Raw genomic sequence first — 16,254 nt, forward strand, 5'->3', positions numbered from 1 at the left:
TGCAAACTTCTTATGCAAAATCTTTATTCTTTCAACAGAATACAAAACAATGAGTACTTGGATGTTGGTAGTAAATGAACTGTTTTATTGAATTGTTGCAATGAAATATTGGAGTCTGGTTACAATAGTTCATGTAAAGATTATAATGGAGAAGATTTTCTGCAGGAGGGAAGAGAGGGCGGAAGATATTGTTTCAAAAAAACCAAAACAGTGAAGGAGTGTAGCTTCTACTGGAGCAATGGTAGCTGCCTTTTGGCAAACTGGCTTCCAAAACTGTTTGGAATCAAATTCTGAACTTCAGATACATGTTTTATTAATACTTTGCTGCAAGCTCAGGAATTAAGCCAGGACTACATAAGTTATTATGAATGATTGATCCTACTCTAGTCAAGGACTAATATCCATATCTTTTTCTGTACTAACATCATCTTTTATTTGCTTTCAGTCCTAGTCTCTGTTTGTGGTATGACTGTTTGCAATTGGAAGAAGAAATCAGATTAATTATCAGAGAAACCCAGAAGAAGAAGAGATCATACTTGATAGGACTTCAGAAAGACATTTAGTCCAGTCTTCTACTCAGAGCAGGGTGCACTGTGAAAGCAGATAGATTAATTCCTAGCACTTTAAAAGATTATTATTTTTAATATTTTTTTTTTTTAGATTTTGTGTTGTCTTTCTAAATGACAGACTCTCTACTATACATGTATATATCACTGCGGAGATACATTACCAATCAGTCCACAATATATACTATATACATCCAGAGCGCTGATTATGGACCTTAGGGAGAGGTTACTTAGAAGCCTTGTTAGAGATGGAACTTGCTTTACAAACAGACACAAGGAGTGGTGTCAAACTTCCCTCCAACTGTGGAAGTTCTACTGACATCTAGTGCTATATTCCAAATTCTGCTCTGGGAGATGGTATCTCTGAATGCAGAAAAGGTTTCAATCATATTTTCTTGATTTTTTTTTTTTTAAATTCTTTGTTAAAAGATGGTATCACAATTCAGATATCACAACTTTGGCTTAGAAAGGAAACAAGAGGTTTTGAATGACACAAGGAGAGATTTTCTTGATTTTACTTCAGCCTGTTAGGATTCCAGAGCACAGTGCTCAAGTTTTTCATGTTTGGGCCACAAGACTTTATAAATTATACATTTTAATTGCTACCCCTCAAATTTCTCCCTGCCCAGTATTTTATTTCTTACTAAATTATGTTATTTGTGGTAGTAAATATTGCCTCTCTTGTATTTTTTTTTTCCAGTGCGACAATGCAAAAGGACTCAAAGCCTTCTATGATGCAATAAAATATGGACCTAATCATCTGATGGTTTTTGGTGGTGTATGTGCAACTGTTACCTCTATCATTGCTGAATCTCTAAAGGGATGGAATTTGGTTCAGGTAAGTCATGGAATGGATTATATTGAAATGTTGACTATTTTGTACCTCTGTATCTTTTTCTTTTTTTTTTAAAAGAAACTTAGCACTTGATGCATTTTAAACTTAACATTTTATGTGATTACTATACCACAGATTTGAAGGTCAATGTGTAAAGGACAGCCACTTCTATGTAGCATTAGATTCTAAGACATGACATTGTGCTCAAAAAATATGAGAATATGGGGCAGCAGTTGTGCATCTCAGCAGATTAATTAAGTAAAATTAATTAGATGTGTCTCAAAAAGTAAACTAAAATAAGTTTGGTCATGCTAGGTGAGCAAATCTAGGCCTTAACTGAACTTAGAGGAAACAACTCGTCAGTCCTTAAATTATGATACACTAGGGTTTACACGGTCTCTACTCAATCATAATGCAATAATTCCTATTGACTTTAAAAGTGTTAGCAGTGCATAAATTGTAAGTAGTAACTGCATAAGTATCTCAGTACTTGACTTACAGAGCACATTTATTCCCAGCTGTTCTTTCTGACTTTCTCAAAGGTCAAGTTTGTGGAAAGGTTTCTTCTGCTGAGGAACCAGAATTTATTAATACTAATCTTTAAAATGCAAATGATAGCAGTATGATTTTCTTCATTTCTTCAGTCATCTGCCCAGTGGTGATCTTTAGGTTGCTGTCAGTTCAGGCAAGGCAGGCAGCAAGTTTTACTTTTCAGCTGTGGAATAGCCCTGAATTCCTACTCAATATTCATATTGCCCAAAGATAAGTTTATATATTACTTTAAAAAAATACATATTGTGTAGAAAAATAATAATATATATAACAATTACCTGAGGTTTCTCTTACAAACAGACACCTCTTTTCCACCTGGAATACTCACTGAGATGAGTGTAGAATGAACAAATGAAGCATAATTAAGTTTGTGAGGATGATGATCAGAGTACAAATGGGAAAATCTTAGGAGGATAATTAAAGTAGCTTGTTAACTGTGTTTGCACTGCTTGTCATATCAGTTTCTTTTTTTTCTTTATGCTTTAGGATTTTTTTTTTCTGATGTGAAAAGCATATCAGTTCTACTGTGGAAATAAAATAATAGTGTATCTCTGGGGAAAGCAGTTTCAGGCTTTCTCTTCCTTTACCTATCATTTGCCATTCTCTCTTAGAAGTGGCCTAGTCCATGGGCTAAAATGAAAGCTGGAGCTCTGTTATTTGGAAATTTGTCACATGGGACTTCCAGATGATGTAGGATGTTTTAAGAAATGAGATGCCATTTTGCTAAATCCTTTTCATTTGTACTCAAGTTCTGCCTGCAAGGGTCTGAAAATCAATTGTTTAATGCAGTTGCTCAGTCAATAAATAAAGGCAATTAGAAAGCTTCCAGTTGCTTTTAAATGGCTGGATTTGTCAATATATGTATTATGATGTAAAGTATTGCTAGCAGACAGCATCTATTTCTCTGTATTTAACAGCTACAGCTGTGACTAAGTTCTAAACGTTATTAATGATATCAGTATATCAAGGGATTCTCTGCTCCTTGGGCTTAGTGTCCTGCAGGCACTGGATCAATCCTCACATGGCATAATTCCACTTTATGGTAGGTTTTTATATATTGATTGACTGAATGACAAAAGAACACAAATGAGAGCATGACTGGGGAGTGTGGTGAGCCTTAGTGGATGGTGCAGCTGCAGTGGAACAAGTCTAGATGCAGTTTGTGAAAGTGATGTGTCATACAGAAACAGCAGTACTTGTATATGCAAATCAGCAGAAATAGCATAAATAAGGTAGTGAGTAAACAGAGTTCAAATCCTTCCACTCCTTAGGATCTATCCTCCAATGTGAGCATCTTTGGGTAAAAATGTAACTAGCACAGACAGGCTAAATAGAAATTTGTAATTCTCAAAACCAGTGAAATAATATTCTTAACCCTAGCGGGAACATTTGATTTGATTTACATAGTTGTCTTGTGATTGAGTAAAGTGAATCTTTCTTGCAAGAGAAATGCAGGATGATACTATGAATACTGGGAAGAACGGGGAAGAAAAGATGAATAACAACATAGCACCTAAAAAATTACTTTTGTTAGCAGTTATGATACCAGACTGACTCCCTGGAAAACTTTTCTGGAAGCCTTTCAGCCATGAATTCCAAGTCTCTGTGTGACTGCTTTTCCTCCACTTGGGTTTTTTTGTTTGTTTGTTTCTGCTTCTTCCCCACTCTCTCCAGTAAAACAATCTCCAAAAACAAGCAACAGCTAAAAAGCAAAAACACAAATGCGCTGGAAATTAAGATACATTTGCTACTCAAACAATGTTATAATAGTGATGAGAGGAAGGAGATAAATTTGTGCAAGATAGCTTTGGTTTCCACTCTCCTTACTGAATTCTGTTGATAAAGGACAACGTTTTTCTGACTTTAACTTCACTGATAATATTGAGTTCACTGGTGGCCTGCAACAATGTGGAATAGGAGAGACTATCAGAGCTTAGGAAGAGTCTCAGTTTGAAGGTGCCTTTTCCTGTTGTCTTTCCATGCTGTATTTAAACAGAAGGTAGTTTTCCTTGACAAATTTTGATTTACTTATGATCAGCAACAGAACAGGAGATTTTGTTCTCAATTGGCTGCCTTCAACTGCTGGGTGATTCAATTATCCCTTACTGTAACAAAAGTAATGTTTTTTTAATGAAGCTCTTTGTATCTGTGGAAAGTGCGAGTTGTTTTAGACAGCAAACACTTATCCTTAATGACTTTCACTGAGGTGTGCAAGGTGATGCAACCTGCAAACTGTTTCTGTGCACATGTTCTTAGGGTGAGAGGCACAGCCACACATTCCTTAGCCTCTCAAATCTGGAAGGCTGAAAGCTTCTTCACGAGCTATCCCTGTGTTCCTGTAACCACTGCTCTGCTAAGTGATGGTCTGAATGCAGGCTGGACACTGCTTGTACAGCTCTGATCTCTGATCTGCAGTGTGCAATCGATTCGAGCATTTGTATTTTGATTATGAAGTGTTAATAGTACTCTGTTCATCTGGCAATGGGTCATAAAGGCGTGGAGGTGTAATAAGGAGCATTTGCTTTACCGAAGGGGGAATACTTCAATATCACATTCTTCAGTATTCATCTTATCCCCATTCCCTTTCAATGTGTACTTGAAGCCATTAAGCAGTGAAAAGAGGAATCATTAACAGTATCAGCAGTAAAATGAAAATGAGTAGTTATATATTTTTATTTTACATACTGAAGCATATACTCCTGATAGTATCTAGGTTGTACAAAATGAAGAAGATTGAATTATGAACAGTCTCTCTCCTATTTCAGGCTACCTACTGTTTATCTTCCTGTGTGAATTTCTTATTCTGTCAAAAGAGTCCAATTTGTATAGATTGTTGTTTCACCTGTTTTCCATGGCCCTCTGTCACTTTTCATTTCCCAACTGCCATCTTAGCATTAACATTTAACCAGGATGAGGATTATAACCAAATGGGCCATCTATCTCAATTTGTGGAACTCCTCCATTTGGGGGACTTTTCTTTTTCCTGTATTGTGATATTTACATTCCCTTCCAGTCTACTTCCTTTATTATTTCTGTCAAGTCTGGAAATAAGCCTCTTCCAGAAACAGAGTGTAACTGTTACTGCTTCCTTGAGATATCCTCTGTCCACATAGTTAACACTCTGGTTGTAACTGCTGGCTTTCAGACAGGTAACTGCTGCAGGCTCAGTGATTCGATCATAATGGCATTCACAAAACAGAAACCATGTTTTGGATTTAGCATTTCACGCTGGAACGTTTTTAAAGAAAACTGTAGGTACTCTAATCACAATGTATTGCTTGTTTTCTGTGCTGGACTTCTGGCAAACAAAAGTCTCCCATATTAATATATGGCAGGTTCATCTATTAGAAAAGGAAACTCCTTTAATCCTCTAACTTCATGTTGTGGAGTATTATAGAGCCTACTCTGAGATTTGTTTCATTATCCCATAGATCTGTAAGTATTCATGATCCTACATCTGAATTACCAGAAAAAAAATGCTGGTATTAGAGAAAATCTCTGATGCTTCTAATCCTACATTTCCTACTGAAACAAGGCTGCTGTGATTTTGTTGTCACTTCCTCTTAATAATTTCTGACTGCTGCCCAATTGCAACCAGGTTTTAATAAAAAATTTCCCATATAATATGCCTCTATATATTTCTACCTAACTGAGCTGCTGGGGAGAGTGATCCAACTGAATGAGAGAGAGGCTGTGACATGAGCATGGAGATAACTTGTAGCCAGCTATGACGTGTATTGCTTCTTGCCCAGCTGCTGTTATGGGAATGTCACTGATTACATTGAGAAGGCAGCTTAAAAAGCAGTGTAAGAAAATGCAGAAAATGCAGAGGAGAAGTAAAGTTCAGCAGGTTATGAAGCAGGATTTGGGTTGCATTTGTATGTGTATAGAAGTGTAGGATGCAGGTATCTATACAAAACTGCTCTTTACTGGCTGTCTCCGTTACTCATCAAAATACATGTTAATACAGGCTATAATCAGTGTTTTTAACACCTTCATAAACGAGTCAGCCTAGAGGTTTCTATCCTGGCCGCTGAGTCAGATTTCATCTTGTTAATATCAGGATTTTCTAAATTCTCATGCTAGTTACTTGGAACTCTGGCGTGGCCTCATAAACATTTGAAAAAAAAAACAAAAATATTTTTTTCACATTCCTTGTCACATTTGTTCCAGCACAGTAAGTTTTTGCTACTTTTGCCTTCACTGCATAATTTCCATGTATTATTAGCCTGAGCAATGGAAAGGGCATTTAAAGTAGTCTTCGGCTAAGAAGATTAGCTCCTTCTATCTATGAGACGCAGGCAGTCCCATTTGTACAGGCCTGTCTCCCATTGGAATATGACCCAATGCACCACAACACTAGAGCCTTTGGCTTCTCAGCCCGCAATTCACCACTTGTTTATTTGTTTTTTTTTTTCTCTCCTTCCTTTGCTTTCTTATCCAATCTCCTGGGATTTTAGGGATTTTGTAGACTTTCCTTGTTGGTGTTGTACTTTTAACACACAAAGCATGCTAGGGAAAATACCTCTTGAGGTCTTATTATGTAAGGTGCAAACCTGATGACATTCTAGTCCCACTTTTGGGATTTAGCTGTATACATAGAGAAGTTTTGCTCTCTTCGTCATATAAATGCCTTTGAGCTCCTGAACAAGAAGAAAACACAGCAGGACTGACCTTCAGGTAGAGTTTCATATGAACTTTCTCCTCATTTGAGAGAGACTGCTGCGTTTGGAAGTAGAGAGACCTTTTACTTCTGCAAATCCTCCCCTTGATACAAGCTGCCAGCAGGAACTTTGTTGTTATTGATGTGGCCCCCCTGAAGCTGTGCAGTTGCTGCTGGGGAAGAAAATGCATGGGGAGTTAAAACAGATCAGTGGTACCATGCCTCCTAATTAGACTGTGTCTCTGTGGGTAGCACGCATACGCACTTATGCAAGGTAGAACAGACTTAGGCTTAGAAAGTTAGTTGTGTATCACAGAATTGCTTAGGTTGGAAGGAACTTTAGAGATCACCTAGTTCCAACCCCCTGCCATGGGCAGGGTTGTCACCGACTAGATCAGGTTGCCTAGGATCCCATCCAGCCTGGCCTTCAATGCCTTCAGGAATGGGGCATCCACAGCTTCTCTTAGCAGCACCTCACTATGTTTCAGCACCTCACTACGCTCTAAGTAAAAAAATTCCTCCTAATATCTAATCTAGATCTCCCCTCTTTTAGTTTAAAGCAATCCCTACCTTTTCTTATCACTATCTGCCCATGTAAAAAGTCAGTGTCCCTCCTACTTATAGGCTTCCTTCAAGTACAGGAAGGCCACAATGAGATCCCTCTGGACCTTTCTCTTTTCCAGGCTGAACAAGCGCAGATGCCTCAGCCTTTCTTCGTAGGAGAGGTGCTTCAGCCCTCTGATCATCTTCGTGGCTCTCCTCTGGACCTTCTCTGACAGCTTTGCATTCTTCCTGTACTGGGGGCCCTAGGCTTGGACACAGTTTTCCAGATGGGGCCCTATGAGGACAGAGGGGGACAGTCACCACCCTTGCCCTGCTAGCCATCTCTCTTTTGAGGCAGCCCAGGGTAAAGCTGGGTTTGTGGGCTGCAAGCACACACTGCTGCCTTGTGTCCACTTTTTTGTCCACCTGGGCCCCCAAGCCCTTCTCTGCGAGACTGCTCTCAATGAGTTTATCTCCCAGTCTGTACACATATCTGGGCTTGCTCCAACGCACGTGTAACACTTGGCCTTGTTGAACCTTATTAGGTTAATATGGGCCCACTTCTCAAGTCTGTCCAGGTCCCTGTGGATGGCATCTCTTCCTTCTGTTGTATCAACTGCACCACTCAGTTTTGTCTGCATACTTGCTGAGGGTGCACTTGATCTCATTGATATCTATCCTTTAACTCGGAAAAATGAATGTTTCAGTGTACCTGTGGTGATGAGTGAAGAGCAGAAGAATTAACTTTGTGGTGAAAGTTCTCTCTTTGTGATAAAATCACTGTCCCTTATTTTGGTTATACTCCAGTGGAGACATTGGCATTAGGTCTTTCTCAAACAAAGAAATTTGGTCCACAGAGTTTAAACTGAAAATGTTGGAAATTTTCTAGGCTAAAATATGGTAAAAAGTGCACATCGTCTATACCAGATACACTCCAAGATCTGTCAGGACTTTCCTTCATCTTCTTTTTGTCTTCTGCTTAAATGTATGAAAGTCATTTACAGCGAGATGAAGTGGCTTAAGCTGGCTTTCTTTGTTTGAGATTGGCTTCCATCCAGTATTCACTTAATTTAAATATGATTAGCTGTTCTTTTTCATCTTGTTTGTCTTGTATTCCTGCTGTTGGAGAAAGCAGCAAATGGCAATATACGCTCTGTTTTTTGCCTTTGATCTAAAGTCAGCAAGATCAGTTCATTACATAAAATGTAAACTAAAGTATTTCAAGAAAGTTCTAGAGTTAGGTCAGAGCTATCAAACAGTGAAGCTGTATGTTTAGTCTAACTCTGATCTGTGTGTTCTGAAGGGGGAAAATATCTTTTCTAATATTTTTGTTCTTAGATGTTTTTCCATATCAGTTCATTCACTTTTGGTTAGTGTTGGATCAACAATGTGAAGTGAATCCGTGATGATCTGAGGAACAAAGAAAAAGTTTAAAAACTGCAAAGAATTATGGAGCATTAATGCATTTTTTAAAAATTTGTTTCACTGAAATAATGTTAGAAGATAGCTACATAAGATTTAAATTTGGCGCTAGTCGTATATTGCATTTTCATTCAGTCTGGAAGACTAGTGTATTTTCCTGTACTGAGGTCTGGATAAAAAAGATGTTAGTTACTTATACTTGCTGAGAAATCTGTTTCTGGAACAATGAAACCAGTTCACTTATCTTTTGCTTTCTTTTAATATGATTCTTGATTTAAGGCATTCGCATTTAGCTTACTTGGTGAAGCCTGAACCATGCATTCATGCATTCCATGCACTCCTCGTGTTCAGAGGAGGGCGACAAAGCTGGTGAGGGGTCTGGAGCACAGGCCTTATGAGGAGCGGCTGAGGGAGCTGGGATTGTTCAGTCTGGAGAAGAGGAGGCTCAGGGGAGACCTTATCGCTCTCTGTAACTACCTGAAGGGGGTTGTAGTGAGCTGGGGTTCAGCCTCTTCTCTCTTGTAACTAGTGACAGGACGAGGGGGAATGGCTTCAAGTTGCGCCAGGGGAGATTTAGGCTGGACATTAGGAAATACTACTTTTCTGAAAGAGTAGTCAGGCGCTGGAATGGGCTGCCCAGGGAGGCGGTTGAGTCACTGTCCCTGGAGGTGTTCAAGAAACGTTTAGATATAGCGTTGAGAGACATGGTTTAGTGGGGTTATTGGTGGTAGGTGGATGGTTGGACTAGGTGATCTTGTAGGTCTTTTCCAACCTAGCTAATTCTATGATTCTATGATTCTATTATTTCTAAATAACATAAAATCATAGAATCATAAAATAAATTCATAAAATACATGCATCTCAAACAAACAAGGATCTCATATTACTATTTTATTTCTTTCACTTTATTTCTTTGTCCTATATTCAATTTTGAATTGGGAAAAAAAATAGAAAACATTTAGAAAAAGTATAGGCTGTCTTAAATGCAAGTTCAACAAAAAATTCTGGACAGTTCTGTTATTCACATTCTGCACAGCAAATATTTTAATAAAATAACTGTAGTGCAATGAAGTTGAGAAGTTTTTGGAGATATACAAACAAGCATTGGTAATATTATTTGCCTTCTTCCTGGATTTCCTTGTTAAGATCGGTAGATTCTGAAGTCTTCGACAAACTGTTACTAGACAGCAGCTGAAATGCCTAACCCTTTGACAACCTGGGCCTAGAACTGCAGCAGCAAAACATTTCTTTTGTGTTTCTCCACAGATCTGGAAATGCTTCATCTGCATTGCAGGTTTGCCACAAAATCCTTACTGCCAGCTGCTAGCAGCTGGGGAATATTTACCCCTTCCTGCTCAAACACTTTCAGAGTTATTTTCTATTATATCTTTCATGAAAAAGCTAAATAGAAAATGTCTGAAAAATCAGAAGAAGCAGCATGAGACTAACGTGGGCTGGTGTTCTGCAAGTTCCTGGGCTCAGAGTTGCTCCTTGGAGCAGCTCTGGTATCAGGGTCTCCAGTGATGGCACTGGAAAGGCATGGGTGTCACTGTATACCATTAAGTATTCACTGGGTTTGGGAAAACACATTTAATTCTGAGCACAACAGGTATTCCCTCTCCTCCCTGTACTCCTTCCCTGAATCTATACAGCCTCTTGAAGAGGAGGAAAAAAAAATAAACCACATGCCCCCAATTTAACAGACAAACACTGATATTTTTCCAAAATAAAAACTTATGTTTTAATGGTGCTCAATTAAATAATGAGGTAAAGTGTTTACAGTATTCAACTTAATCATATATTATTATAGAACATAATGTGTGGATTTATTTTTTTTTTACCTGCTTAATTTTTATCAAAGTCTCGTCTCATTGCTGGTCTTCTGTTTGGTTTTCTTTGTTTCCAGTTACGGTTGAAATCCTTTCTCCTTCAACTTCCACAGCTCATCAGCTAGCATGGACCCACCGACTAGCAACCTGCTCAGTTACAGAAATTGTTCAGTATTGCCCTTCATGGTACTGCTGCAGTTTCTTTCAGTTTCAATGAAAAGGTTTTCTTTCATGTCTCCTTAGACTGGTTTATTGCTGCTTGCTGCTGTTTTTGCTGGAGGTGGTTCTGAGTAGATACTTGACTTTGGTTACATCTGTTCCTCTGCTTCTCCCTGCTCTGATACAATGGACAGACCTAAGGTTTGCTTCTTGGGGAAATCAGTTCATATTTTGGCATCTTTACTGTAGTGATACATGCTGATTTATTGTTCAGATCTATTTTATTTTTATGGTGCTTTTTTAACATCTTGTCTGATATCTGTTTCTTGTATGGTCCAACACACTGGACAATATTGCTGCTAAATTTCCTTCTAGTTCATAGCTGGTCTACATGTCTCTTGTTGACTTCCTCTGGGAAATAACATATGATTTGTGAGCACGTACCTGTGTGACACTAGCATCCCTTTAATGATAATCTCTGACTCTGTTCTCCGTTCGGTCAACCCTGTCACCTTTTGATTCTTTAATCCTATTGCTTTTATTACATTGTGACCCACAAACCTGGCATAGTCTCTCATTGTTGAGTGGGAGAATTATTATGGTTTCTTGGCAATGGCAGCATTGAATTTTGAGCTCACCTTTGCGTTTTTTCTCTGTGTCTGACTTCACACAAATCTTGTTTGTGTATTTCTTATTTGAAAGCTAGCTTAGGGAGATCAGATGCTAATTGGTTGCTCATCTGTATGTGATTCTCCTGCTTTTCAGGTTATAATGATGGAAAACTATCTTACTTCTCTGAATATGTGGTAACTTAGACGCTTTTTAGTTGTTTCTTGACCATTAATATTAATTTAACCCAAGAACTGTATTATTCTGCTATTATTGCAACATTTCAAATATTCCAGAAACTTACTTCCCAGCTTCTGTCACCACTGATCCCCTATTAAATATGGCCATTCTGATTATTTTCACCAAACCTAGAATTTTTGTCAAGCATGAGTCGGTAATTTTGGTATGCACTATGCCCGAGTGACTGCTTTATTTTATTTCTGAAAGGTGGCTTTGGGTGAGTTCTGCAAGACTAGCTTGTTGACCTGTTTCTTAGTAGCCACCCGGAAAAGCCCTGGGATTGCTTTCTGTCCTTTTACCATGTCAAGGCAAAACTGGTGTGATAAAATTTGTTGCTTCATACTATTACTCCCACAGTGTTAAATACATACCTCAATTTCATTCTCTTTTACTTCAGTATTTTTTTCTCGTTACTATTCTATTTTAAGACAAGGAAACCTTTGTCACATGGTAAATTAACCTACTTTCTCCTGAGTGCTGTTGCATGGCAGCAGTTACTTAATTACTTCTTTTGAGGGATAGCATAATTCATACAAACTCAACAACAGCAATTTCTGGGCATAGATTGAAGAACAAAGTCATAAACCAAACAGTTTCACAAAAGAGTGGCTTTTTGTAATTTTGAAATTGAAATAAAATATTTATTGGAGTTTAAAAACAGGAAAAGCTTAATTATGTTCCATTGAAGAAGAAATAAATTGCTCATATGTTTATAGAAAAGTAACGTCTAAAGTACAAATCCTCTTACAATAGAAACTGTTGGAAGGGCTTGAATTCACAAGTGCAGTGTAGTGCTCCTGATGTATAATTCATCTGCATCATGATGAGTGTGGCACCACTTTTAATTCTTGGTATCCTCAGTGTTCCATACTTCTAGAGCACTTTGTGGGACATTTTACATCTTGCTGCATGCTTTTGCCTGGCAGCAGCTAAATTTTAACCCAACTAGCAAAAAAATGAGGCCTATAAAACAAGGGATACTTATGTTTTAATTGAAGTCATTGTGATTTGGAAATGCATTTATTTCCTTTAGCCTTAGTTACCACGGATACCAAAAATGGAGTCTTGTAATCAGGAAAAATAGATGTGATCATGGCATCTTGAAAGCCCCCACTCTCAGCATATGAAATTGCTGCTGAAATAATCCATAGTTGGAATAAGAAGGTTTGGTCTTGGGATTACACTGGTGACAGGAATATATTACACAGCTCTTTAACACGGATTTTTAATAAGGCATTTTCTTTTATTTTATCTTCGTATCAAGTTCAAGACTATTAACTGTAGAAAGTTTAAGTAACTTATTCTAAGGGTTTTGTTTTTTTCTCCCCTGAAGAAATTGCATCTTTGTTGACTGTCTTTGAGAAGCTCCTCCTGACTATCTGTGTTGTAATTCCTAACTGGAGTTCCAGATCCAGATTTACTTTTTCTTGTCTTGCCTTGATGTTATTCATTTTTATGAAATGAGTAGCCTGAGATTTCTGAGCTCTGTAAGCTATTAGATTCTGTTCTTAATTCACAAAGACAAAGAAAACCATTTCCTCAGTGACTTCTCATCCCCATCTTCCCGTATTTTGCTCAAGTCCATTAGACAATATGTTATCCGATGTACAGCATATCGCAGGCTGATTAATAAGCTACAGAAGGATTGACATTATAACCTCTAAGAGCTTTGTTTACTTTATGGTACAACCCTAAGCTAGGGAAGTTCTCTGGCTACTTATAATTAAGCTGCTGTGAGGGCACAATATGTATCAGGGCGTGGATTCATTACGTCAGCTTGCTTCCCGAAAGTAAGAAGATTAATGGCACAGCTTCTGAATTCGCTCAAATCCTTCAAAATTCAGATGATGAAACAAGAAAATATATGACCGGGGAGTGAAAGATCTCCAATCGAGCAGTCTAAATTATTGCATGCAGAAGTGCTTGGGAGCTGTATGCATTATTAAACTTCGCCATGTTGACATAAAGAAAGATTTAACTTGTTCTTTGAAACAGAGCAAGAAAGTTCTTTGTCATAACCATTTGGAAAAGAAGAGCTTGTAAAAGAGCTGTGACAGTCTCAATTTGAAAGTCTGCTATTAGAAACCAAATGTGGATGCTGGGGTTTTGCATTGGTAAACAAACTCCCAAACTGGATCCACTATTCTCTTCAAGAACATCTGTAGTTTCAAAGAAAAGGTTGGTTCTGGCGAAGTGGGGCAGATTTGCGTCATTCAGAATATTTTCTTGTATATGTATTTGCTATAAAGGCATAATCATGCTAAGTAAATTATTTTCCTAAATGTCTATTATTTAAACAATCATTCCCAAGACTTGTTTAGGTAAGCAGTTTTTTATTGATTCTGATTTGAAGGCTCTAAATCCAAATGTGAAAATCAGAGTGACTGAGCAAGCAGTAGTGATTATCAGTATTATATTTAGCTCTTGTTAACAAAACGAAAAGCAAATAAAGAAAGGTAAGAAGACTAAGATTGGTGTTGATTCTCACAGCTGTGTATATATATGTATATGCATATGTATTTAGAATTATCTAAAACTGTCTTCATTTCTTTTGATGGCACAGTCTATTGCCGATTGGGCAGAGTTATGTTTCAGATAAATGTGGTTGCTTTTCTTGCACTGTATCAGAATTAACTCTCTCTCAGAAATGTGACTTTTATGCCTTTGTGGGTGCTACATATGCAGCTTGTTGGAAATTTTTCTTTCCTGTGACTTTTGCTCTCCAGTTGTTCTGTCCTTCACCTTCCCCTGCATTATTCTACTTGCTTATGAGAAGTAAAAAAAATCTGATTTGAAAATCATAAAGAGAAGGATGGATCCAGTAGGTTACTCTTATGTAAGGAGCCTGTATGTTTCTTTGTGGATATTGATGCCAGAGATCAGAATTTTCACATGATCAGACCACTTTGGAAGAAATCTGTCTATAAGCAGATTTTAGGAGACCAGTGACTTTCATGCAGTCTTTTCAAACAGCTGTGTCTTAGCTACTAAAATTCTGTAATACTGCAGTCACCAGATCTGATAATGATTAATGACAATAGCATTAACATCAATAAAGAGTTATTTGGGTTGACAGTGTAAAAACTCTTCTGACCACTGTGATTTTGACCCTGCTTTTGGAAGTCTTCCTGACAATGTGATGAACTCCTGTCTTTGTTGTTTGTAGCTTGGGAAGAAAGAGAAAATGCAGAAAATTGTTTTTCCTTTTTTTAGAGGAAAAGACAGAAAGGTGAAACTGTGAGAGCATGGCTTTCCCTTCCTGACACATCCACCTTTACTGATCTAGACCTCAAGCTACTCTTCTTTTTACAACTGCAGTTATCACAGAGTCATTTTATGCATAGATTGTACTCAGGGTTGCATGAGACATGCCTCCAATTACAGCATAAGTCTTCCCTCATAACAAATGTGCTTCCACTACTTTAACATGTCTCCTATTCACTTCCCTGATGGTTAGACCATGATAAGTGATTTATGATTCTGCTATTTACATTTTCTTAAAGGAAAGTTGTTTGTTTTTTAGTGTTTTTTTTTTTAATTATTGTTTAAATAATTAGAACATAAGGCAAACTCCCTAACAGTCTTTACACAAATAATTCTGTGGTTTGTTCTTGCTTTTAGCCTTATGCTTTTTAGTTTCCCCTTGCTACAGGCACTGCTAGGAGGACTTAAAAGCAACAAGTTGCCAATTAGTCATGGCTTGCAGTATGTTCCTTTGAACAGTAAGCATTTGCTTTTATATCTAAAAGTTCATGTTTGTTCCTGCAGATGAACCAGCAGGGCATAATTTCATAGTTAGTTCAGTGGCTCAACTGGTTATGTGAACCAGAAAAGGAAATTTAAAATGTTGTTGCTCAAACTTCTACTTCTCTGCAGATGGAATTATAGTCACCTTGCAAAGGCAGGTTGTATTTCCAACCACAAATGGGTTCACAGATAATAGTATGTCCTTAGTGTAGCTATAAAGGTGGGAAAGTACTGTGTGGTAAGTGTGATGATTCGTGTTGACTGAGGATACGTGGATTGACAATTTTATTCTGGAAGTCTTAGCTGCATGTTCAAGGGACTTTATGAATCTTGTCCAAATTTGTTGCCTAAACGTCCAAATTCCTGAGACATATTCCCAGAAGGAAAACCTCACCCTTGAGTGTAACATTATCACCTCAGCTCCCTAGGTGAAAAATGAAATATGGATCATAGAAATTCCACAGAGCTTCAGACATGCTGCATACAGAATTAGTTTTGCTAACCCCCAGTATGTACGCACATCTTGAGGCACAGTTCCAGCATTCACTTCATAAACTTGTTGTCAGACTTCGTACATTTCTGCAGAGTAGAAGTGGCCTCCATGGCTTGCGTGGCTCTGTCAGAAGGACTGTGATCCCAGCTAATACTGCTCGAGCCACTATTTGAGACCATAATTTCTACAGTCATTATTCAAAAATTTGAACTGAGATCCAAACAGATGTCACTTCTCTGAATTGTCATCATGATTATTGTTTTTTCACTTCCTTTGCTGTTGGACTTTGAGGGAGGAACTTCCGCCTTGCCATAAATATCAAAAATACGGAGTACTGTCCCAAAGTGTCCTAGCTCAGCTCTTACCCTGGTGGAAATAATGTCTGGGGATTGAAAATGGTACTTTGTTGGCTTCTTATTTGGTATTTATTGACAAAACTATGCTATATGTGACTGTGTCAGTGAAGAAAAGGGATAGTTTTCTACTTCTCTTTGGGCGCTTTAACCAATATTTGTATGGAAAAATAAACATAGCCATGTCCCAGGCGGTGAAGTGCAGGCATTTTCAGAACATGCTTCAGACCCTGAGAGATTGAA

General features: G+C 37.9%; 1 protein-coding gene across 1 annotated transcript in view; it reads left to right on the forward strand.

Annotated features, from left to right (window-relative positions):
- The window catches only part of GABBR2 (gamma-aminobutyric acid type B receptor subunit 2), a 465,848-nt gene that overhangs the window by 103,485 nt on the left and 346,109 nt on the right, over positions 1 to 16,254 (forward strand). The window contains exon 2 of the mRNA XM_021388070.1: positions 1,267 to 1,404. Coding sequence (XP_021243745.1) covers positions 1,267 to 1,404 — 138 coding nt within the window. The remainder of the gene's footprint in view (positions 1 to 1,266; positions 1,405 to 16,254) is intronic.

Source organism: Numida meleagris, chromosome 2 (genome assembly GCF_002078875.1).
Source record: "Numida meleagris isolate 19003 breed g44 Domestic line chromosome 2, NumMel1.0, whole genome shotgun sequence".
In the NCBI taxonomy this organism is placed as follows: Eukaryota; Metazoa; Chordata; class Aves; order Galliformes; family Numididae; genus Numida; species Numida meleagris.